The sequence below is a fragment of the Alosa sapidissima genome, chromosome 18 (assembly GCF_018492685.1).
Source record: "Alosa sapidissima isolate fAloSap1 chromosome 18, fAloSap1.pri, whole genome shotgun sequence".
Taxonomy (NCBI): Eukaryota; Metazoa; Chordata; class Actinopteri; order Clupeiformes; family Clupeidae; genus Alosa; species Alosa sapidissima.
In genome coordinates, this window is record NC_055974.1 from 16,920,564 (window position 1) to 16,943,181 (window position 22,618).

At 47.1% G+C, this 22,618-nt stretch overlaps 3 protein-coding genes across 5 annotated transcripts in view; 2 read left to right on the forward strand and 1 right to left on the reverse strand.

Annotated features, from left to right (window-relative positions):
* Positions 1-22,618, forward strand: part of LOC121689382 (titin-like) — a 309,974-nt gene that overhangs the window by 146,905 nt on the left and 140,451 nt on the right. Inside the window, exons 44-45 of the mRNA XM_042069129.1 lie at positions 620-892; positions 14,366-14,632. Of these exons, the coding sequence (XP_041925063.1) occupies positions 620-892; positions 14,366-14,632 (540 nt within the window). The remainder of the gene's footprint in view (positions 1-619; positions 893-14,365; positions 14,633-22,618) is intronic.
* The window catches only part of LOC121689482 (low affinity immunoglobulin gamma Fc region receptor III-like), a 75,165-nt gene that overhangs the window by 38,749 nt on the left and 13,798 nt on the right, over positions 1-22,618 (forward strand). The gene's annotated exons all lie outside the window — the stretch shown is intronic.
* On the reverse strand, positions 7,665-12,685 carry LOC121689411. Of its 3 annotated transcripts, none has more exons than XM_042069207.1 (10): positions 12,187-12,685; positions 11,374-11,598; positions 10,756-10,821; positions 10,013-10,631; positions 9,841-9,917; positions 9,523-9,709; positions 9,307-9,428; positions 8,925-9,153; positions 8,550-8,696; positions 7,665-8,382 (listed from the first exon to the last, which is right to left on the reverse strand). In XM_042069207.1, exons 1-10 carry the CDS (start codon positions 12,550-12,552, stop codon positions 8,126-8,128), a joined length of 2,295 nt encoding a protein of 764 aa, XP_041925141.1. In that variant the 5' UTR covers positions 12,553-12,685; the 3' UTR covers positions 7,665-8,125. The 3 variants fall into 3 exon arrangements, with proteins under 3 accessions (XP_041925141.1, XP_041925140.1, XP_041925142.1); XM_042069206.1 differs by having other exon boundaries at positions 12,166-12,685; XM_042069208.1 differs by lacking the exon at positions 10,756-10,821 and having other exon boundaries at positions 12,166-12,685.

A 22,618-nucleotide genomic window follows, 5' to 3' on the forward strand; every position in this document is an offset into this window, starting at 1 on the left:
ACACACAATCCCTGGGGTTCTCTTCCACTTGAACAGACAAATGTGGGATATAACAGTTCTGGTTGCAGTCCATTTCAAGTACAAACTTATTTATAACAAACAGTCTCAGTGTGCCTTGCTTCTTATCAGCATAGGCCTTATTCAGGGCCAATTCCAGCTACCAAAGCACCACAGGAAAACCTGACGGCCACAAAACACCACTAAACGGAGATTCATTCTTTTCAAAGCACACAGTACAGTTGTACAGTTTTAACAGTTTTACAGAGGTTATCAGATGTTCGCGGGCCGCCAGAAATGTTTCCGCGGGCCGCCATCGGCCCCCGGGCCGCACTTTGAGAACCTATGCCCTACCATTTTCAAATGATTTGCTAATATGTGCATATGTTTGGGTGTTTATGTTTATGAGAGGGAGAGGGTGTTGAAGGATTGCTTTTATATTTTCATGCTATTCTGTAACTTTTGAGTTGTAAGGATTACAGTAGAGAAAGATCATTAATTGAGGACCACGATAAGATGTATCTTTCTGTCATATGGCTCTTTATACATTCAATGGTCCTTGACCCACATAGTAGAAGTCAATCAGTAAACTAGTATGTGTGTATTACATTGCCCTCCACAGATCTGCCCACAGCTACAGTAACTGTAGTGTCTCCTGAGGATCCATACTACCCTGGAGATGTGGTCACTCTGAGGTGTGACATAGCAGAGCACACAGACTGGCATGGGTATTACTGGTACAGAAACAGATATTCCATTCAAAATAGGAGAAGTCGAGCCATCACCATTTCCCTCCCTGATCAAGCTGGCTTGTACCAGTACACATGTGAAGGGAGAAGCAGAAATAGTCCAAAGACTTCCCAGCGTAGTACTCCTGCCTCTATCACTGTAAAAGGTGAATACAGCTACACTAACATTTTGAATGATAGCTATTATGCTTGAAAGCTTGCAATCATACATTTTGTTTGTCATGACACAGCCTTCCCAGAGCCTACATTGACAGTAAAACCCAATCCTGTGTTTGTGGTGAGAATTACAAATGACGTGGAAGCAAAACCATGCTGAGATGTGCCCCGGACATATGCGTGCTTAATTGGCACCGATCACCTATGGTGAAGTCTGCCATAAGACAAAAGCGTTGTACATGACAAAAGACTTGATTTGCAAATGGTGGAGGCGTGTCTTCACCAAGCACAATCGTCAGTTAATGCAAATATGAGGCAGACAGACTGATGAAGTTAGTCACATTTGTATACAGTATGTTCTTACAAATAATTTTTACTACATGTTCACTGGAGAATCAGTCACTCTGACATGTGGAATACAGCCTTCAACTGGCTGTGTCAGACACCAAACAGGTCGAGGACCACAAAAGCGTCACGTTCAAAAGTTTATTTAAGGGTTGGGGGTTAAGGGGGTTCCGGGGGGGGTGCAGGAGTTCCAAGAGTCTGCGTGTGTGTGTTCCCCCAGTAGCCGAACAGCGATGGCAGGAGCTGGATGATCCGGGAAGTCCTGGGGGAAGCACACACACAACAGCAATTGAAACGAAGCAGCAGTACAGTCAAGGACTAGGCAGTATTCGTAGAAGAGGGACGGAAGGCAGGTCAAGATTACCGGGGCTGGAGAACACAGAAGTAGTCGAGCGGGTCTGGGATCACAGGCAAAGAGTCAGAGGCGTTTTCCAAAACAGGCAGGTAACTGTTGCTGGTTGCAGACGATCTGACAAGTGTGGACTGAAAAGCAAGGCTTTATATACAGGACATGATGAGTGGTGAATGCAGTGCAGCTGGTAGGTTAACGAGGGTGAGGCAGAGCAGAGCAGGAACAGGTGGAGGTCATCAGACTTCAATCAGCACGTGTTACCAGGCAGAGAGAGAGCTCATGACAGAACCCCCCCCCTAAGGGACGGCCCCAGAAGTCCCCAAGAGTGACACCACGTCGGGAGGGCGGAGGGGAGCCGGTGGAGGGCTAGAATTCCTCCGAGCGGTCCGAGTGAACCTCCTCATCCTCGGAGGGAGCTGGAGGGTCGTGGACAGAAGACGGGACAGGTACCGAGACAGGGTCAGGGTCAGGCACAGGACAGGAAGCCGGGCGGGCAGGACGGTTAGGGACCCCTCTGGGGCGGCCCCTACGGATTGCAGGTTGATCAGGATGCAGACGGTGGAAGTCGGCGATGAGTGTCCGGTCCACAATCCGACTGGCTGGCACCCAGGTTCTCTCCTCAGGTCCATAGCCCTCCCAGTCGACGAGATACTGGAGGCCCCTACCTCGCCGTCTGGACCGAAGCAGGCGTCGAACGGTGTACACCAGCCCACCGTCAACGAGGCGAGGAGGAGGAGGAGGAAGCGGCACGGGGACCAGCGGGCTTTCATGCGTCGGCTTGACTTTCGAAACATGGAAAGTAGGGTGCACCCTCATGGAGGTTGGCAACTGGAGCCGGACTGCGGTTGGGCTGATGACCCTCTGGATAGGGAACGGGCCGAGGAATCGAGGTGCCAGTTTACGCGATTCCACCCGCAGTGGGAGATCCTTGGCTGACAGCCACACCTTCTGGCCAACACGGTAGGCGGGTGCCGGCGATCTTCGGCGGTTAGCCCCAGTGGCATAGCTGACAGCTGACTTGAGTAGCGTGGCACGAGCTTGTGACCAGGTACGACGGCAACGGCGGGCATAGGCGAGGGCAGACGGGCAGGACACATCTCCTTCCTGGCTGGGGAACAGGGGGGGCTGGTAGCCATACACACACTGGAAAGGTGACATACCAGTGGCAGAGCAGGTGAGGGAGTTGTGAGCATACTCTATCCACATCAGTTGTTGTGCCCAAGCCTGGGGTTTGCGAGAAACCATGCACCGCAGCGCCTTCTCCAGCTCCTGGTTTGCCCGCTCGGATTGACCATTGGACTGGGGGTGGAACCCAGAGGTGAGACTCACTGTGGCCCCTAGAAGACGGCAGAACTCCTTCCAGAATGTAGAGGTGAATTGCGGGCCTCAGTCAGAGACAACATCCCTGGGCAGCCCGTGTAGACGGAAGACATGATCAAGAACAGCCTGGGCAGTCTCTCTGGCAGATGGCAGTTTAGGGAGGGGAATGAAGTGTGCCATCTTGCTGAACCGGTCAACCACAGTGAGAATGACCGTCATCCCACCTGATGGTGGGAGGCCAGTTACAAAGTCCAAGGAGACGTGGGACCAGGGTCGTGTGGGCACAGGCAAGGGCTGGAGTAAACCAGCGGGGGGCCGAGTGGAGGACTTGTTCTGATTGCAGGTGGGGCAGGCACGGACAAATTCTCGGACATCCCTTCTCAAAGAAGACCACCAGAAGCGCTGGGCAAGGAGATGGCAGGTGCGGGCGGAGCCTGGGTGGCAGGCAAGGCGGGAGTTGTGTCCCCACTGTATGACCCGGGACCTCAAATTCTCTGGGACGAAGAGACGACCGTCTGGGCATGCACTGGGACTGGGATGGTCACGGAGGGCCTCTTGAATTTCCTCCTCGATATCCCAGGTCAGGGCAGCTACGACGCAGGGATCGGGCAGAATTGATGCAGGTTCCTGGGAAGGGGCGTCATCCTTATGAAACTGACGGGAGAGAGCGTCCGGCTTGGTGTTCCGAGAACCTGGGCGGTATGACAGGGTGAAGTTGAATCTGGTGAAAAACAAGGCCCAACGGGACTGTCGGGGGTTAAGACGTTTGGCCTTGCGGATGTATTCGAGGTTTTTGTGATCGGTCCAGACCAGGAACGGAACTGTGGACCCCTCCAGCCAGTGACGCCACTCCTCCAGGGCAAGCTTGACAGCCAACAGCTCACGGTTTCCAACATCATAATTGCGCTCTGCAGGTGAAAGCCGGCGAGAGAAAAATGCACAGGGGTGCAACTTGTTGTCCTCCTCTGCCCGTTGAGAGAGTATGGCCCCGACTCCCACGTCTGAGGCATCCACCTCGACAACGAACTGCCGGTCTGAATCCGGCATCTGGAGGATGGGGGCAGTGGTGAACCGGGCCTTGAGGGTATGAAAGGCTGTGTTGGCCTCTGGGGTCCAGAAAAAGGGGTGTTTGATGCTGTCAGAGCTGTGAGGGGAGCGGCGACGGAGCTGTAGTTCCGGATGAATTTCCGGTAGAAATTGGCAAAACCGAGGAATTGCTGCAACATCTTCCTATTCCCCGGAACTGGCCAGGAGGTAACTGCCGAGACCTTTGCGGGGTCCATCTGGATATTGCCTTCAGCGACGATGTATCCCAGGAATGACACAGTCTGAGCATGGAACTCGCATTTCTCCGCTTTGACAGAGCGAGTTCTCCAGGAGCCGCCGAAGAACCAGCTGGACATGATGGGTGTGTTCGGACAGAGTTCTGGAGAAAATTAAGATGTCGTCCAGGTACACGAAGACGAATTTATTCAGCATGTCCCGCAGCACATCATTCACCAGCGCCTGGAATACCGCTGGGGCGTTGGTGAGACCAAATGGCATTACCAGGTACTCATAATGGCCGGTGTGGGTGTTGAATGCAGTCTTCCACTCGTCACCCTCCCTTAATCGCACTAGGTGGTAAGCATTTCTAAGGTCCAGTTTGGTGAAAATAGTGGATCCCTGGAGCAACTCAAAAGCAGAGGTGAGTAAAGGCAGAGGGTACCGGTTCTTCACTGTGACATCATTCAGACCTCGATAATCAATGCAGGGGCGAAGAGAACCATCTTTCTTTCCCACGAAGAAGAACCCGGCACCAGCAGGAGAGGAAGACGGGCGGATGAGTCCAGCTGCCAGGGAGTCCCTGATGTAATCCTCCATAGTTTTTCTTTCAGGAGGGGATAGTGAGTAGAGGTGACCTTTGGGTGGAGCAGTCCCAGGGAGGAGATCAATGGCACAGTCGTACGGACGGTGTGGGGGCAGAGATGTGGCTTTGGTCTTGTTGAACACCTCTCGGAGGCCATGGTAACATTCAGGGACATTAGAAATGTCGGGGGCAGTGCTGGGAGGTACTGAGCCGGGGGGCAGCGCGGCAGCACGCAAACAGGTCAGGTGGCAGGCATTTCCCCACTCTTTCACAGTTCCGGAGGCCCAATCGAGGTGAGGATTGTGGAGACGGAGCCAAGGGTAGCCCAGGATTAGGGGTTGGCCTGGAGAGCTGAGCAGGTGGAAGCGGATGGTCTCTCGGTGGTTTCCTGACACCATCATTGAGATGGGGGCTGTGACGCTGGTAACTGTGCCAATTACGTGACCGTCCAGGGCCCGGGCTGGAACAGGAGTGGACAAGCGATGGCTTTCCAAGCCCAGCTGACGAGCAAGTCCTGTGTCAATAATGTTTGCTTCTGCGCCAGAGTCCACCAGGGCTGCCAGGGTGTGGGTGGAATCAGACAGGTGAAGACAGACTTGGATGAGGGGTTTACGGCTGATGGAGGGCTGAATGTTCATTGAGCTCATCCGGATTCCTCCTACATCTGGTGAGCTCTGGCTTTTGCTGGACAGGTGGCGACTCTGACCATCACCACCACAGTACAGGCACAAGTTGGAGGTGATGCGTCGCTGGCGCTCTGCAGGGGTTAGGGAGGCGCGGCCGATCTCCATCGGTTCAGACTGGTCCGGCTGGCTAGATGGTGTGGCAGGTGCGGACAGAAGGGCAGTTGGAACACTCCGTGTGCTAGTGGATGGACTCTGGCGCCCTCTCTCACGACGGCGGGCCTGGATCCTGCGGTCGATGCGGACAGCCAGAGCAATGGCTTCATCAAGAGTGGGGGGTTGATCATGGGAAACCAGCTCGTCCTTTATGTAGTCCGCCAGGCTGTGGAGGAAGGCATCCACCAATGCTTCCATGTTCCAGGAGCTCCGACTTGCCACAGTTCGAAAGTCAATGGAGTAATCCGCAACAGTCCTTCTGCCTTGGCGAATACTCATCAGGATCCGAGATGCCTCGGCTGTTGTGGATTCCAAATCGAATACCTTGAGCACCTCCTCTGCGAATAGGTTGAAGGTTGCACATGCTGGGGTCTGGCGCTCGAACTCCGCCGTTCCCCAGAGTCGAGCTCGGCCCGTCAGGTGAGTGATCACGTAACCGACCCTCGCCCCTTCAGTGGCAAAAGTCCTGGGTTGCAGGGTAAACTGGACACGGCAGCTCGTCAGGAACGCCCGTACCTGGGTTGGGTCGCCGCTGAACCGCTCTGGATTGCCGATCCTGGGTTCTGGGGCTCCGGCAGCCACGGCAGCAGTGGACTGGGCAGGAGACTCGGGTGCTGGGCCGGTGAGCAGGCTGGCTGGGGCTGGGCCGGTGGGAGCAGGCAGAGGAGAAAGGTTGGTGAGAAGTTGAATGATCATTGCAAGTTGTTGCTGTTGCTGCTGGAACTGCTGACGCTGTTGGTAGCCGGCTTGAAGTAGGGAGGCCATGTCAGCAGTGTTGCGGTTGGCCTCTCTCTCTGTCTCTTCCAGGCGTTGCATGGCGGTGGGTGGTTCTGGTTCGTCGGTTTCCATGCTGGTTCGACCGTGCGCTGGGTCCATGTTTGGTCAGATCGTACTGTCAGACACCAAACAGGTCGAGGACCACAAAAGCGTCACGTTCAAAAGTTTATTTAAGGGTTGGGGGTTAAAGGAGAATTCCGGTGTGATTTGGACCTAAAGTGTTTTGAAACATGACGCCGAGTGTGAACCTATGTCTCATAGCCCATCTCGGCTTGTCCCCTGCACTCCGAAATCTGGCGCTAGTTAGCCGATGCTACCAACAAGGCGGCTAATGCTGGTGCCTCGGGCATCGGGCTAGCCATGCAAATAAATCACTGTTTTACACCATTTACGAGGCTCAACTTATCTCCACACTTCATTGGTATACTTCCCAGGGCCCTGACATTTAAAACGAGACATTGAGAACTTTGAAAAAGCACTGGTAGTTTACTTACAAGACGATTTATACAGACAGTGTCTTCACGAAGTTTAGCGTTTGCAGCCATCTTGAATTTAGTCACGATAAGTCGAGTGACGAGCAGGAGCGAAACTACAGCTGATAAGTCACGTGAATACTCGCTTTAGTTGTGGAATGGAGTTAGTGCAAACAGTTGGCAACTAGGCTATTGCAAGGATGTCGGATGATGAAGCTACGGAGTTTTATGAAGACGAGGAGGAAACATTTGAGTTTGATGGGCGTCCTTATTTATTTGAGCCTGAATATACGGAGGAAGAGCTGCGTGAGCGCCGTGAAAGGAGAGAGATTGAGAGACAGCGTGCAGAGCAAGCAGCTGCAAGCACAGCCACAACACAGCCTCGTATCACGGGGAAATGGTGGTGTTCCTGCCGGTGCTGTGAGATAATGCCTACCGATATGGAGTGTTTTTGTTGCAAAGAGTGGGACCTTTTGCACCATCGCACTCAAGACGCACGCTGCGTGACATTAGCGCAAGGCTTTTCTTCCCTTCTGGACTTGTGGGTATTGGAAGCCTTTTTCCATGTCCCAAAATTAAACTGGACACGAAGACCCACACCGGAGGGGCAAGATGGACATTTATCTACTGAGTAAGTACTCTGCACACTTGGGTTTTATTGCTTTTGATCAATCCAATAGTTAGCTGCCAATTCAAACTACAAATACAGTAGGCTAAGTTGATAATGATATGATATAACAATGATAATGACCGAAGTGTCACCTTTCCTTGCCTCTCCCTCCCCCACCCCTCCCCCTCCCAGACAGTGCAGACTTGTGGCTTACCGGGTTTTCCTTGAGTGGGTGCTTCAAGGAGAGAAACTGGGACGAGGGGAAAGACAAGTTCTGCCAAGCTGTGTGGTTACAGCAATAAGAAAAAAATACCCCTCTACCAGTGGAGTATACCATGGATTCCAGGAGGCAGAAGATGCTTCCAGGATCATCTAGTTACCAATTACTAAAATGTGTTACTTTGTTGATATTATTTGTATTGCAATGTGAGGGGGGTAATATTGTTCATACTCATTTGAAATAACAACAATATAAAATCAACACATTTTGTTTGTTTTCATTCCAAACTACAATATTTATTTATAGACAAACAACAAATATGTAGACCACACATAGAACATGAAATAAACACAAAAGGAAAAACAAACTATGTACATTATAAATAAAAAATACAAAGAAAACGATACTCTAAAAGAACAAAAGAAATGTCACTACAAGTCAAAGTTGCTTGAACCGCGACAGCCTTTGGGCCACCAACTCAGACGGGTCTGGCCTCGGCACTGGTGCGATATTTTGAAGCAACCTTCTTGGGCGAGGAGGAGGACGGGGCCAAGGTTCTAGGCTTTTCTCCTCCCTCAACTTCAAGACGTCCTCCATCAGGTCTTTTCGAAACTCCTGAGAGGTGGGCTCATACACCGGCTTAGCCACCCACTGCTGTGTCGTCTTTGTGTACATGTACTTGTACTGTGGTTTTCCTATCCCACAGACAAAAGTAAAAATAAGTCGTTGATTATGTAGGCTACTATAACACTGTTTAGCTATGTGTGCCATGGTAAAATAAGTCCGAAATCAAGTTAGTTATTCTACTAATTACTGTACTGTTCAGAACACACAAAATTTGGAGGCAAAGCCGTTTCCTTACCCTCAAGTGTTGTTTTTTGTTCCCTTCCAATATTGATATTGTGATCTATGATGGCCAATTCTGTGCGGGCTCTCATAGAGTCGTATGTAAAGTGAAGTCGCTTTGGTGCGTACTTCAGGGTGACGTTGTGAAAGACTTCAAGAGATCCTGCAAAATATGTCCAATTGAAATATATCAATCAATATCAGTCATGTAAAGTGATAATAGCTGGTGTTGAAAAGTTAAGATTTATCAGGAATGCTGACAGTCTTATGCTGTCTGAGGTTACAAATGACAACAGTGTGACTAAATAACAAACAGCTGTTCGCTTCCTTTTTTTAATAACAAAGATAATGCAATTCTAAGAAACTAATTTCAATGACTGTGAAGGCATACCAGTGTGCTTGAACAGAGCCATCTGTCTCAGGTCACGCAGGAGGGTTTTTTCCTCAACCAACTCTTTGAGAGCACGGAAAGCTGGGGAGTCATGTTCCAGCCACCTTTTTTTCTCCTGATCCTCCTCTGAGAGAGGTGGATGAGCACATTGGTACTCCCGCCCATTCTCTTCCCATCTGTGGATGCCACGAATATGGTGAAGAACAGATGTCCACCGTCGCACACACTCCTGAAAAACGACAAAATACAACCCTTAGAAATTATGGAGAATACTTTTGTGAGTTCATGTGTCAACACTGTCTTGGGTTATACATTTTTTAACTAAATTATTTTTTTTTCCTACTGTGCGTCATAAAATAATGATTCATAATTTCATGGTTACCTGTTCATCACCATGGCTGGAACTGCATGCCCAGTATAAATGATTGCTGATAGACCTCAGCCATGGTCGAAGCTCTCTGTAATTTTTTTTATTAGAGACAGACACCAGTTTCTTCTTGAGACCTATGGAGAGTTCAAAAACAATATGAGCTTCCATTTCACCAGCAACAACCAGTCACACACGGATATGTGGATATCTAGTAAATATGATGCATACTCTTGTTCACATGCCATGGGTCATATTCGTGACGAATGTTGCCATAGCTTTCCCTCATTAGTTTTCTTATTGATGGCGATCTGTCGGTCGCCATCACCCCAATGTCCAGCCCGAGATCGAGGAGGTGATTTAGGCCTCTCTGAAAGCCCATTGCCTCCATTGCCACGGAACTCGATGCTTCTGTAACCTAATAACATAGTAAAAATACCAGTTTGTTATTTCACAGGGCATGTGCATGTACATAGTCCCAACTTATTGCCTTGACAGCAACTGTACGCTTATTTCACATAACAACAACAGGCATCTATGCTTGTTTACCTGTACAAGTTCAAAATGAAGAATTTCTTTTGTTGCATCATCTTGAAAAGAATAGGTGCTGTACTTGCAGCTGTAGCCTTTTGGAAAAACAAACATGTCTGTGATTTTGAAAAAAAAAAGGAATTGTGTATATTTGAAAGTCAACCAAAATCTGATGAATAACAATGCTTACCAGGGCTATCACACCTCGCATCACCACACATTTCCAGTTTTTTCCCCGAAGCAGAAAGTTGAGAAATCCTCTCCAGAATTTTTGTTTGTTGTCCCTTGTATGCATGATTTATTACAGGGATGAGGTATTTTGATTGAATGGCGTAAAACTGAGTCTTGCCTGGTAGCTGCAGGTTGATTAGTTCTGCCCATTCTTTGATGTCCGAGTAGGTGGCTCCGGTGAAAAATGTTGCAGCACATGCCAAGAGGTTGTTGCGGCCCATATTCCTTTGGTCAGTGCATGATGCCCATTCCCCGGTATGTCCCTTCAAACATGTCCAGTGTATTCTGATCTGGCTGGCACGTGTGGCTACTCGTTTTTCCTCAATGGCCACACCACACTGAGTGCATGTTCTAAAAAGCTCCATCAGCTTGGCCTCATCGACTAGCCACTTTCTTCCTGCCCATCCATCTGTGCTGCCAGAGCTGGAGACAGAGCCAGAGCTCGGGCTGGATGAGGTGGTGTCACTCGGGAGCACAAAACTGGTGTCTTTAGGGTCCAAATCCATTTCCCCAAAGCTAATGCTCATATCTCGCACAGATGTGTCTGAAGCACCTGCAGCACCTTCCTCTACATCTTCCTGTTGATCAAAGGACAGATGAATAATGTCATTGTTGGGAATGATTACACATTTACTTCTAAATGGAGCATCAGTGTAGCACATTATCACCAGAACCATATATGAAATTAAAAATTCAACTCACTGATTGTGTCACTCCACTGGCTTCCCTCGAGGGACTCCACAATGAGGGGGGTGTTTCAGTCCTTTCCTTCAAATTTATAAAAAAAATGACACATAGCTACTTCAGTGGTGACCAAGGTGTTGCAGACATTACAGTGAAAGGTAGTAGTAGTAGTAGCACCCCCATACTATGCTCCTATGGGGAGCCTCAGCAACATAGGCACATAAACACATGGAAGACAACGGGGGGGGGAATACAAAGAATGTCTCATTGCAGTTATCTTCTGGGGGAGATCCAAGGCCAGTGCTGGATAAGGGGAGCCAAAAAGTAGATACTATTCTAGACTATTCTATGGTCCATGTGAACTCCGGCTGACTGTCAACACAATACATGGCTTACCTGTGGGTATTGCCATGATGCGGGTCTGGGAGTGTATTGTCCAGATGATGATGGCCTAGTTCGTGGCCTTACTGAGGGCTGTTGTGTCACACCACTGGCTTCCCTCGAGGGACTCAATGATGGGGGTGTTTCAGTCCCTTCCTTCAATTCCACATTGATACTTCAATGGTGACCAAGGTGTTACAGACATTACAGTGAAATGTGAACACTGGCTGACTGTCAACACAATACATGGCTTACCTGTGGGTATAGCCATGATGCAGGTCGTGCAGTGTATTGTCCAGATGCTGATGGCCTAGTTCGTGGCCTTACTGATGGCTGTTTGGGGCTTGAAATGGTAAAACTGAGGCCAGTGGACCAATCAGACCTCCTGTGTTGCAGTTGTCTCTGGGGTTTTTTAGGCGTGGACTGGGGGGCAGCAGCCATTTCAGAGGGATACATTGCCGGGTCCTCAGAGGTACTGGCCTAAGAAAATACATACACACAAAATAAGTTTATTTATTCATTGGTTTATAGGACACTCAGATGCACACAGCAGCACATCTGTTTTGCAATCAATCCAAAGTGGCCCCACTCTGTTCATTGACCATCACTTGCTACTTTTAGGTACTCTAACTACCTGGAAAGTTCTAACACTTCAAACTGTGAGGAATGTACTCCCCAACACCCACCCCCCGCTAATACTTTAGACCATTACGCATAACAATGCAACTGAATGCAGCATAGCAAACCCATCCCCCAAACACCTTAGCGGACCCCAATCACGGTCAGCCAGGTTAGCTTACCTGGCAAGTTCTATATTGTAACGTATTTATCAAAAATATCAGAACAAACCACACCACTCAGTCCCTCTCCAGCAACATTTCTGATGGTGGGCTAAATAATAACTGTAGCATAATCTGCCTAATTTCTCTTTCCGGAATACAAAACTACGTGAATTTGTAGCAAACGCAATGTTCAGTGCTGCACACGATTTATACATGCTAACATGGTTCACACAATTTACAGTCTAATAACCAAATAAGTTCATACCTCCGGAGAAACTTGTGTCGCTTTCGGAGAAACTTGTGTCGCTTTCGGGATGGCAGATTTCTTCAGACGCATTCGTTGTCGAGGGTTAGAGCCTCTTGTAATGAAGTCGTCTGGATCAAAATGTGCACTACATACACGGTAATCCTTCTGTTTTAGTATATGGATAGGTGTCTCGACATCGACTTGCAAAACAACAAGCCACTGCTTCCAAGTTGACTCGTGTAGAGGTAGCCTGTGAAAACTTTCTGGAACATAGCTTCTCATCTCCTTGCCGCAACCTGGAAAAGCACAAGCGCGAACCATTCTGTCTTCTCTTCCTTTTCTCTTATCCTTCGTAATGCCATCTGAAGCTGCAGTCAGTAGGCTATGTAGTATGTATGCACACATGGCCACTCCTTCTTCACGTGTAGCCTACAGCACGTCTTCCGTCAACAACATTAGGCTATGCAAGATTCACGTCACTGAGTAGTAAAACATTTATGCCATTTGTTGTAAGGTGCTCTTCGTTGTCATGTACATCGTCAATACATATGTTAAGCAGCAACTGGAATCCATGCATTTCCACGGGATTATTTTTGCAATCTGATCCCTTATCCTGTTCATTCGTGCTCGTCGCTCGACTTATCGTGACTAAATTCAAGATGGCTGCAAACGCTAAACTTCGTGAAGACACTGTCTGTATAAATCGTCTTGTAAGTAAACTACCAGTGCTTTTTCAAAGTTCTCAATGTCTCGTTTTAAATGTCAGGGCCCTGGGAAGTATACCAATGAAGTGTGGAGATAAGTTGAGTCTCGTAAATGGTGTAAAACAGTGATTTATTTGCATGGCTAGCCCGATGCCCGAGGCACCAGCATTAGCCGCCTTGTTAGTAGCATCGGCTAACTAGCGCCAGATTTCGGAGTGCAGGGGACAAGCCGAGATGGGCTATGAGACATAGGTTCACACTCGGCGTCATGTTTCAAAACACTTTAGGTCCAAATCACACCGGAATTCTCCTTTAAGGGGGTTCCGGGGGGGGTACAGGAGTTCCAAGAGTCTGCGTGTGTGTGTTCCCCCAGTAGCCGAACAGCGATGGCAGGAGCTGGATGATCTGGGAAGTCCTGGGGGAAGCAAACACAACAGCAATTGAAACGAAGCAGCAGTACAGTCAAGGACTAGGCAGTATTCGTAGAAGAGGGACGGAAGGCAGGTCAAGATTACCGGGGCTGGAGAACACAGAAGTAGTCGAGCGGGTCTGGGATCACAGGCAAAGAGTCAGAGGCGTTTTCCAAAACAGGCAGGTAACTGGTGCTGGTTGCAGACGATCTGACAAGTGTGGACTGAAAAGCAAGGCTTTATATACAGGACATGATGAGTGGTGAATGCAGTGCAGCTGGTAGGTTAACGAGGGTGAGGCAGAGCAGAGCAGGAACAGGTGGAGGTCATCAGACTTCAATCAGCACGTGTTACCAGGCAGAGAGAGAGCTCATGACAGGCTGGTCATATGCATGGAATAAACTTGGGTTATCCCATGCATTGAGACACAATGAAGCCCATTCCATTTTCGAAAGATCTGCTAATACATGCATACGTATGTGTGTGTGTTTATGAGCGGGAGAGGGTGTTTGCTTTTATATTTTTGTGCTATTCTGTGACTTTTGAGTTGTAGGGCTTTCAGTAGTGAAATATCATTCATTGAGGGTCTTGGGTCTTGATAGAAGTTTTGATTTTCTGTCACATGGCCCTTTATACATTTCATGTGTGTTGAATCACACAGCAGAAGTCAATTAGTACATCAACCTGTGTTAATGACCCCCCCTCCCGAGCTCTGCCCACAGCCGAGCCAATGTGTCTATGCTGATATGTTGTCTGTGTATATATATATATATATATATATATATATATATATATATATATATATATATATATATATATATCTATGTTGTCTGTGTGTGTGTGTATATATATATATATATATATATATATATATATATATGGTGCATTCGGATCGTTATTGTCTTTGCATGTCAGATATACAATGAAATTGCAAATTGCAAATAAAATATTGCATGAACCTATCCACTATATTGTCCCCATGATCTTGCATAATCTTGCCTTTTGCAACAATCTTGCAAAAGGACAGTTCACAATCATCTCCTTGTCTCCTCATTCTCTCCATGTGTTCTCGTCTCCTCATTCTCTCCATGTGTTCCTCTGCAGCTCTGCCTTTGGCTACACTGACTGTAGATCCCCAGAGTCCTGTGTTCACTGGAGAGAACGTCACTCTGAAGTGTGTGATAGAGTCTCTCAGTGGCTGGACATATAAGTGGTATAAGGAGTCCAGCAGAACCCCAGTGTCTGAGGGAAACACCTTCACCATCAGAGGAGCTGCTGAGTCTCATAAGGGCCAGTACTGGTGTCAGGGGGAGAGGAGACACAGACCCACATCATCACAACCAAGCAGGAGAATAACTCTTGATGTCAAAGGTACTGTAACTCTTGTGTGCATGTCTGTATGAGGTAACCATGTGTGTGTGTGTGTGTGTGTGTGTGTGTGTGTGTGTGTGTGTGTGTGACATTTACACCACCCACTGAGTGTAAGGTTTAGATGTTACATTAGCTGAACATGACTCTGTTTGTTTGTGCATATAAACTGTGACTTTCTCACTGTGTTGAGATGTGTTTGACAATGTTTCTTCCTGTTCAGACTCAAAGCCAAAACTCACATTAAGTCCAGGCCACCATCTCCTCACAGGAGACTCAGTGACTCTGAAATGTGAGTTGGGTGTTTCCTCTGGTTTGGTGTTCTACTGGTACAGAAACACACAGGCCTCTGATCCTGTGGCCCAGACTGGTGGAAACTCCTACAGCATCAGCTCTGTTAAAGTCTCTGATGGAGGACAGTACTGGTGCAGAGCTGGGAGAGGAGACCCAGTCTTCTATACTCAATATAGTGGTGCAGCTGAGATAACAGTTACAGGTTGGTGTGGTTCTTTACAAGAATATACAGTGATTGCATATCTATGTTTTTGAGTAAACTATAGTGACAATTAATAGGATTTACTGTATGTTATTATTACATTAACTTTTATATGCACCGTACAATTACACATTGAAATTGTATTGTTTATCTATCGATTCAGTGGTCATCAATCTAGTTCCAAATTTATCAATCTTTGACAGAAAGACCTAAACCCATCATTACCCTGAAATCAAACTGGACAGAGTTCTTCAATGGAGAGAAGGTCTCTCTTAGATGTGACTTTAAGAGTGGGAAGATCAGTGACTGGAAGTACAGCTGGTTTAGGGATGGCAAGGATGACAACAGTTATAGAGTTCATCAGCCTGTGGAGGGATATAAAGTCAATCCATTGAAAAGTGGTAACTATACTTGTAAAGGACAAAGGGAACGTGATCAAAAACTATCAGAAGAAAGTCATGCTTTCGCTATTACAATTCATTCTGGTGAGTATGTGTTTGCTTTCTTTTTCTCTTGCATGTCTTTTCTTTGACAAATGTACATCAAATTTATTCTGTGGGCACCAGCCTTATTATATTTCTTTCATTGCTCTGTTGCATAGGCTATGGGATATGCTATCATATACCATCTGAAGGCTGTACCTTTGAAAGCTGTTGTGGTGCATCCTCCAACTTTCTATTCTTCTTAAACAGGGAAAGCCCAGGCAGTTCTGAATTCCCTCTCACAGACCTGGCTGACTAAAGGAGACTCAGTGACTCTGAGCTGTGAGGTTAGAGGCTCTACTGAAGGCTGGAGATTCCACTGGTACAAGAATGCCCCCTATAGACCCGGGTTCCCTCAAGTGTTTCATGAAAGCAGTGGATATTATGTAGAGCTGGTGTCAGACAGCATCAGAGGAGCTGGAGGATCCTACACTCTCAGCCCTGCTGCTCTTAGACACACAGGGGTTTATGTGTGCAGAGCAGAGAGAGGAGAGCCAGCCTATCACACAGAGTTCAGCCAACCTCAGCCTCTCTGGGTCACAGGTGATAGAAATTAGGTGTATAAATTATACCTGTCAACATTTAGCTTTCCAAAAACGGGAGATTTTTTTTCGGGGGGGGGGGGGTCAGTGTTTATACCGGATCTGTGTTTACATATTTAATACGTTTCATACACGTGTTTCAACACTGCATTTCGGTCGTTGCTTTTACCTTACCATTACCTTAAGCATGCCAGTAATGTATCCACCAGCTGCCTGCCTGCAGCCTACTTCCAAAACTCCAAAGCTGCTTGCTGTCAGATTTGGTTCCGAGGGCACAAGTTCAGTGTATCAACAACACTCAATAACAGTTTATGTGATGTGTTAATCAATTAAATTCCCAACAATTTCACAACAGCTAGTTCTGGAGTAGGCCATTCAACTAGCCCGCTTGCTTACGACGAGACTCAGGCTGCGCAGTCGGCACCCGCTTCCTTATTTGGGTTTTGGGTTGCCAGGTTTTAGCCTATGACAAAACGGTTGAAATTTAAACTAAGTGATCGTGTATGTGTAGGGTGTATTTCATACACAATCTGGCAACCTGAATGGACTAATGATTTTAAAATGAAGTTTGATGGCCATGCAAATTACGGGAGTTTTCCGGGAGAAATAACAAAATGGGAGGGTGCTGGGAGATGACCTTGAAATACGGGAGAAACCCAGGAAAAACGGGAATGTTGACAGGTATGGTATAAATCCATATCTATGGCCATTACGGCATTACTGTATGATTTTCAAACAATACACTCTTTTTTCCTCATCACTTTGTTACTCTTTTTTTACTTTCTCAGGTATGTCTCTGGCTTCTGTGATCATTCATTCAAACTGGACCCAGATCTTTACATCTGAGCCTCTCTCCCTGAGCTGTGGGGTTCAGGGCAACTCTACTGGATGGAGACTGAGGTGGTTCACAGGCAGAGGAGGAGAATCACTGTGTCCCACTGACTGGAGATCAGAAACAGGATCCAACTGCAGCATCAGCTCAGCATCTCAATCAGACAGTGGAGTTTACTGGTGTCAGTCTGAGTCTGGAGAGCAGAGTAATCCTGTCAACATCACAGTGCATAGTGAGTTAACATACAGCGTTTCCATTGTGATTCCATGGACATTCATCAATCTCACTAAATGAAATGAAATATTTTAATTTTTCTTCCATGACACTTATGATTCACTTGACTTGGAAAATGTGATAGCTGTTGGTAGGTTCACTGAGTAAACCAAGCTTCTGTGTGTAGATGAAGATGTGATCCTGGAGAGTCCTGCCCATCCTTTGACTGAGGGAGATCCTCTGACTCTGCTCTGTAGATATCGCTACCAGCCATCAAACATCAGTGCTGACTTCTATAAAGATGGGACACTCCTGCAGACCTCCACCACAGGAGAGATGACCATCCCTGCAGTCTCAAAGTCACATGAAGGCCTCTACAATTGCAGCAACCTAGAGAGAGGAGAGTCACCAGAGAGCTGGATCACTGTCAAAGATACACGTGATTACAGTGTCAAGTCAAGTAAACTTTATTTATATAGTGCATTTCATACACAGAGGTCATTCAATGTGCTTTACATAAGCAAAGCAAACAGGAATAGCTGATAATAACATAGAAGGGCAATAGGGCAGCCGTGGCCTACTGGTTAGCACTTCGGACCTGTAACCGGAGGGTTGCCGGTTCGAACCCCGACCAGTAGGCACGGCTGAAGTGCACTTGAGCAAGGCACCTAACCCCTCACTGCTCCCTGAGCGCCGCTGTTGATGCAGGCAGCTCACTACGCCGGGATTAGTGTGTGTCAAAAAGAATAGTTTAAAAAGTAAAGGATAATAAGTAAGGGATAATGTACAGAATGCCGGTCATTATCGGGAAATAGGTCCCAACAGGGTGAACCGGACCCCGACGCGCAGCGTGAAAGACGTGACTTAGAAGCACAAAACCCATTTTTCTTGACAGCGGTCTGTTATACTTAGGAACGGTCTGTTATCAAAGAAATAGCAGACCACTGAACGTTGGGAAGGCCCATTCAAGTGAATGGAGCATTCTTCAGCATTATGAAGAGCCGTGTAATAATAAAATAATAATAAAACACACAAGGTGATAGTACATAAAAGCATAAAGGGTAATAATTTTAAAGTGTTTAACACACACACACACACACACACACACACACACACACACACGCACGCGCACGCACGCACATATACACACCTTATAAGCAACAATAACGAGACGGCCTACAGAAAGGAAGTACTTTAGCGAATCTTACCCTGTGGTGCCGTGATAACAACCTCTTCCTTAATGTCAATAAGACTAAGGAAATCATTGTTGACTTTAGGAAGGCCAGAGTAGATCACACTCCTATTACCATCAACGGAGCATCTGTAGAGATTGTTGACAGCTTCAGAGTAGGTGTAAACATCTCAGACACTTTAACATGGTCATTAAACACCAAGTGCACCCTCAAGAAGGCACAAAAACGCCTTTATGTTCTGAGGAGTCTTAAAAAGTCTCAGTCTAAGTACCAGAGCACTTGAGAATTCCTACCGATGCACCATTGAGAGCGTTCTTTCTTTTTGCATCACAGTGTGGTACGGGAGCACAACCTCCCATGACCGTAAACAATTGTAAAGAGTTGTCAAGTCAGCAGCCAGGATTATTGACGCTAACCTACCTGATCTCCACAACATTTACACTTCCCGCTGCAAGAGAAAAGCTGATTGCATTATTAAAGACCCCAATCATCCCGCTCATGCTCTGTTCTCTCCCCTACCATCCGGGAGACGTTACCGGAGCATTAAATCCAGCAACACCCGTCTCAGTAATAGTTTTTTTTCCACAGGCGGTCAGATTGTTGAATAACTGATGCACTTTTTGTCTTGCACTAAGCACTTTATGTCTGTTTTTGTCTGTTGTATGTCTCCTTGTCTGTTATACTGCATGTGAGTGATGGAGCAAAATGCATTTCATTGTATTGTAGGCTTACTATACATATGACAATAAACCCAACTTGAACTTGAACACACACACACACAGAGAGATTTGGGTGACTGCTGCATTTCTTTGTCAGATTCTGGTTCCTTCATCCTGTTAGCTGTGGGAGTGGTGGTCGGAGTGTTCCTCTCCTTTGTAGTCTTCTGGCTGCATCGCTCAAAATATCTCACAGGTACGTAAACCACAACTACTAAACTAACAACACCAACTTTTACACACAATTAAAGCAATCAGATGGAAAATATGGCCTAAGTATATTTCAGAAAATTGAATTCCTGTAGATTACACTATTCCATACACTATCTGCACATTTTAGAGACTTTTGTTTGTGTTTCACTGCAGGCCTCTGTGTGACCACTACAACAGGGTGAGTACAAATCTGCTGAAATCCTTTCACTTCATCAGTCATACAGCACCACATTGGTAACTTATAAGAGATCTATGTGTCCCTGTAGAGACCAGCAGCAGCAGCAGGACCGGAGGACCAGTCAGAGTTCAGACCAGGACCAGAGGACCAATCAGAGTTTAGATCAGGACCAGAGTCGTTCTGCAGGAGGAGATGGTTCTCACTCAGAGTATATGCCTCTGCAGAAGAGTAAGACTGTTTGTTATGCTTCCATGCTGGCGACAGCTGTATGTGGCCAAAGGCAATATGTTTTCAGGTTGTCTGTCTGTATGTCCTTCTGTCTGTCTGACTGTCTGTCCTAATCTTGTAAATGCGAAATCTCAAGCTTGTGCTTAGAATTTGGTTCAAATTTTTAATTTGACTCAAAATTGAACTAATTCGAATTTGGAGGTAAAAACTTAGGACACTGTATCTCTCTTTCTCCTTAACACAATATCTCAAACAGAACATTTGATGTTCTTCAAATGGTTAAACGTTCACTTGAATGATAAGATCAACTGGTTAAATTCCTTTTTAACTCTGATCTATGCATCACATGCCTTACCACTTGTATGCATATCAGAAATTCAGAGTTTCGTAGAGGCATACCAGTAAATTCAGAACATCTTTTTCAGCATTCACGCCTCTCTCCAAGAGTGAAGTATCTAGACTCCTGACATGCAGCCGTCCTACCACATGCTCGCTGGACCCTATACCTACGAGCCTACTTCAGTCCATCAGCCCGACCATCGCTCCAGCTATCACACATGTGATCAATGCCTCGCTAACCTCCGGCACATTTCCAACAGCGTTCAAAATGGCCCGGGTAACACCGTTACTTAAGAAAGCTTCTCTCAACCCTGCTCAAGTCGAGAACTACCGCCCTGTCTCACTCCTGCCTTTCCTATTCAAAGGCATTGAACGAGCAGTCTCCAAACAGGTCTCTGACTTCCTTTCACAGAACAACCTCCTGGATCCAAATCAGTCTGGGTTCAAAAGTGGCCACTCTACCGAAACGGCTCTGTTGTCTGTAACAGAAGCCTTAAAAGAAGCCAGGGCGACCGCTCGGTCATCAGTACTCATTCTGCTTGACTTATCGGCTGCCTTTGACACGGTTAATCACCGCATCCTTCTCTCTATACTCGCTAACATGGGAATCTCCGGTTCTGCTCTCTCCTGGTTTGAATCCTACCTCACAGGACGCTCGTTTAACGTATCATGGCTTGGTCAGCTATCTGCACCTCACCATCTCACCACAGGGGTCCCCCAGGGCTCAGTGCTGGGCCCCCTTCTCTTTGCTATCTACACCACCTCCTTGGGACAGATTATCCGTTCGCATGGCTTCTCATACCACTGCTATGCAGACGACACACAGCTCTATCTGTCCTTTCCACCTGATGTCCCCTTGGTTTCAGCACGGATCTCGGATTGCCTCTCAGACATAGCTACATGGATGAAGGCACACCACCTCCAGCTGAACCTCTCAAAGACTGAACTGCTGGTCCTCCCAGCTAAACCTACCATACATCACGACATCAACATCAAATTTGACTCCCTGTCTGTTTCACCTACCAGGACTGCAAAAAATCTAGGAGTTGTTCTCGACAACCAACTAAACTTCTCAGATCATGTTGCCTCAGTCGCCCGGTCATGCCGTTTCGCACTCTACAACATACGGAAAATCAGGACTTACTTGACTCAAGATGCTACCCAACTTCTGGTTCAGGCAATAGTCATCTCACGACTCGACTACTGCAATGCCCTCCTGACAGGTCTCCCAGCCTGCGCAGTGAAACCACTTTAGATGATCCAGAACGCGGCGGCGCGCCTGGTCTACAACCAACCCAAAAGGGCACATGTTACCCCGCTGCTCATCCAGCTACACTGGCTACCTATGGCGGCCCGCATCAAATTCAAGGCTCTAACGCTTGCCTACAAAGTAGTCTCCGGTTCTGCTCCCACCTACTTGAATGCCCTCATACAGACATACGCTACCTCCAGACCGCTGCGCTCCTCAGACGAACGACGTCTAGCTCTACCACCGGTACGCTCAGGCCAATCCAAACTTTTCTCATCTGTTGTTCCTCATTGGTGGAACACACTGCCAGCTCCTACAAGGGCAGAGACATCCTTCTCCATTTTCAGAAAACTCCTGAAGACCCAGCTCTTTAGAGAACATCTCCTCTCATAGCAACACTTACAACAAGTCTTACTGATCCTAGCACTCACCAGCCGTCTCAAACTGACAAGTAACTGTTAAAAAACAGCACTCACTGATGCACTTATTCTTACTGTACTCTAATGTTTTTAAATTGTCCTAAAATTGTTGAGAACTGCTCTAAAACTTAAACTGTTTACTATGTTGTTAGTCGCTTTGGCTAAAAAGCGTCAGCCAAATGTAATGTAATGTAATGTAATGTAATGTAAATTATTCCTCAAGGGTAAACTGAAAGTAGAGGCTGATTTTCCAGTCCCGCGCCCGTTCCCGCAATATTCTGTCCCGCTCCCGCATTAATGTGTCCTGCTCCCGCATTAATGTGTCATTTTTAGTCCCGCTCCCTCCCGCATCTGTAACATGATGTCCCGCTCCCGCCCGCTAAAGCCCGCATGCAGGAGGGATAGCCTATTCCGTTTTTATTTCTGTCTCACGAAAGGAGCACGCCCTCTTCCTCTGTCATGCTTTCGATTTTTGAGTTTTAACAATGAGCAGCAGGAACAAATTGAACCCACGTAAACGACAATATAGGCTATAGCCCGCTATCCGTCAGTTATGCTTAAACCCCGTTTTTTAATGCTGCGTAACAGAACATCCATCTGAACTATAGTTATGAACACTACTTTAATCATTTCCATATTTAATTTTATGCACATATTTAATTTGCGGGAGTGCAGTGAATCATCGGTTTGTCCCGCACCCGCGAACGCACCTCTCTCATCCCCGCCCGCTCCCGCAAAGAGCTTTCAAAAGTTGTCCCGCGCCGCACTCTTTTGCGTCGGGACCCGCGGGTCCTGCGGGTCTACCGCGGGAGTGCAGACCTCTAACTGAAAGCATGGGATGAAGAGTTGTCATGGTAAAGTGTGTTTAATTAGTGTACAGCATCTTAGA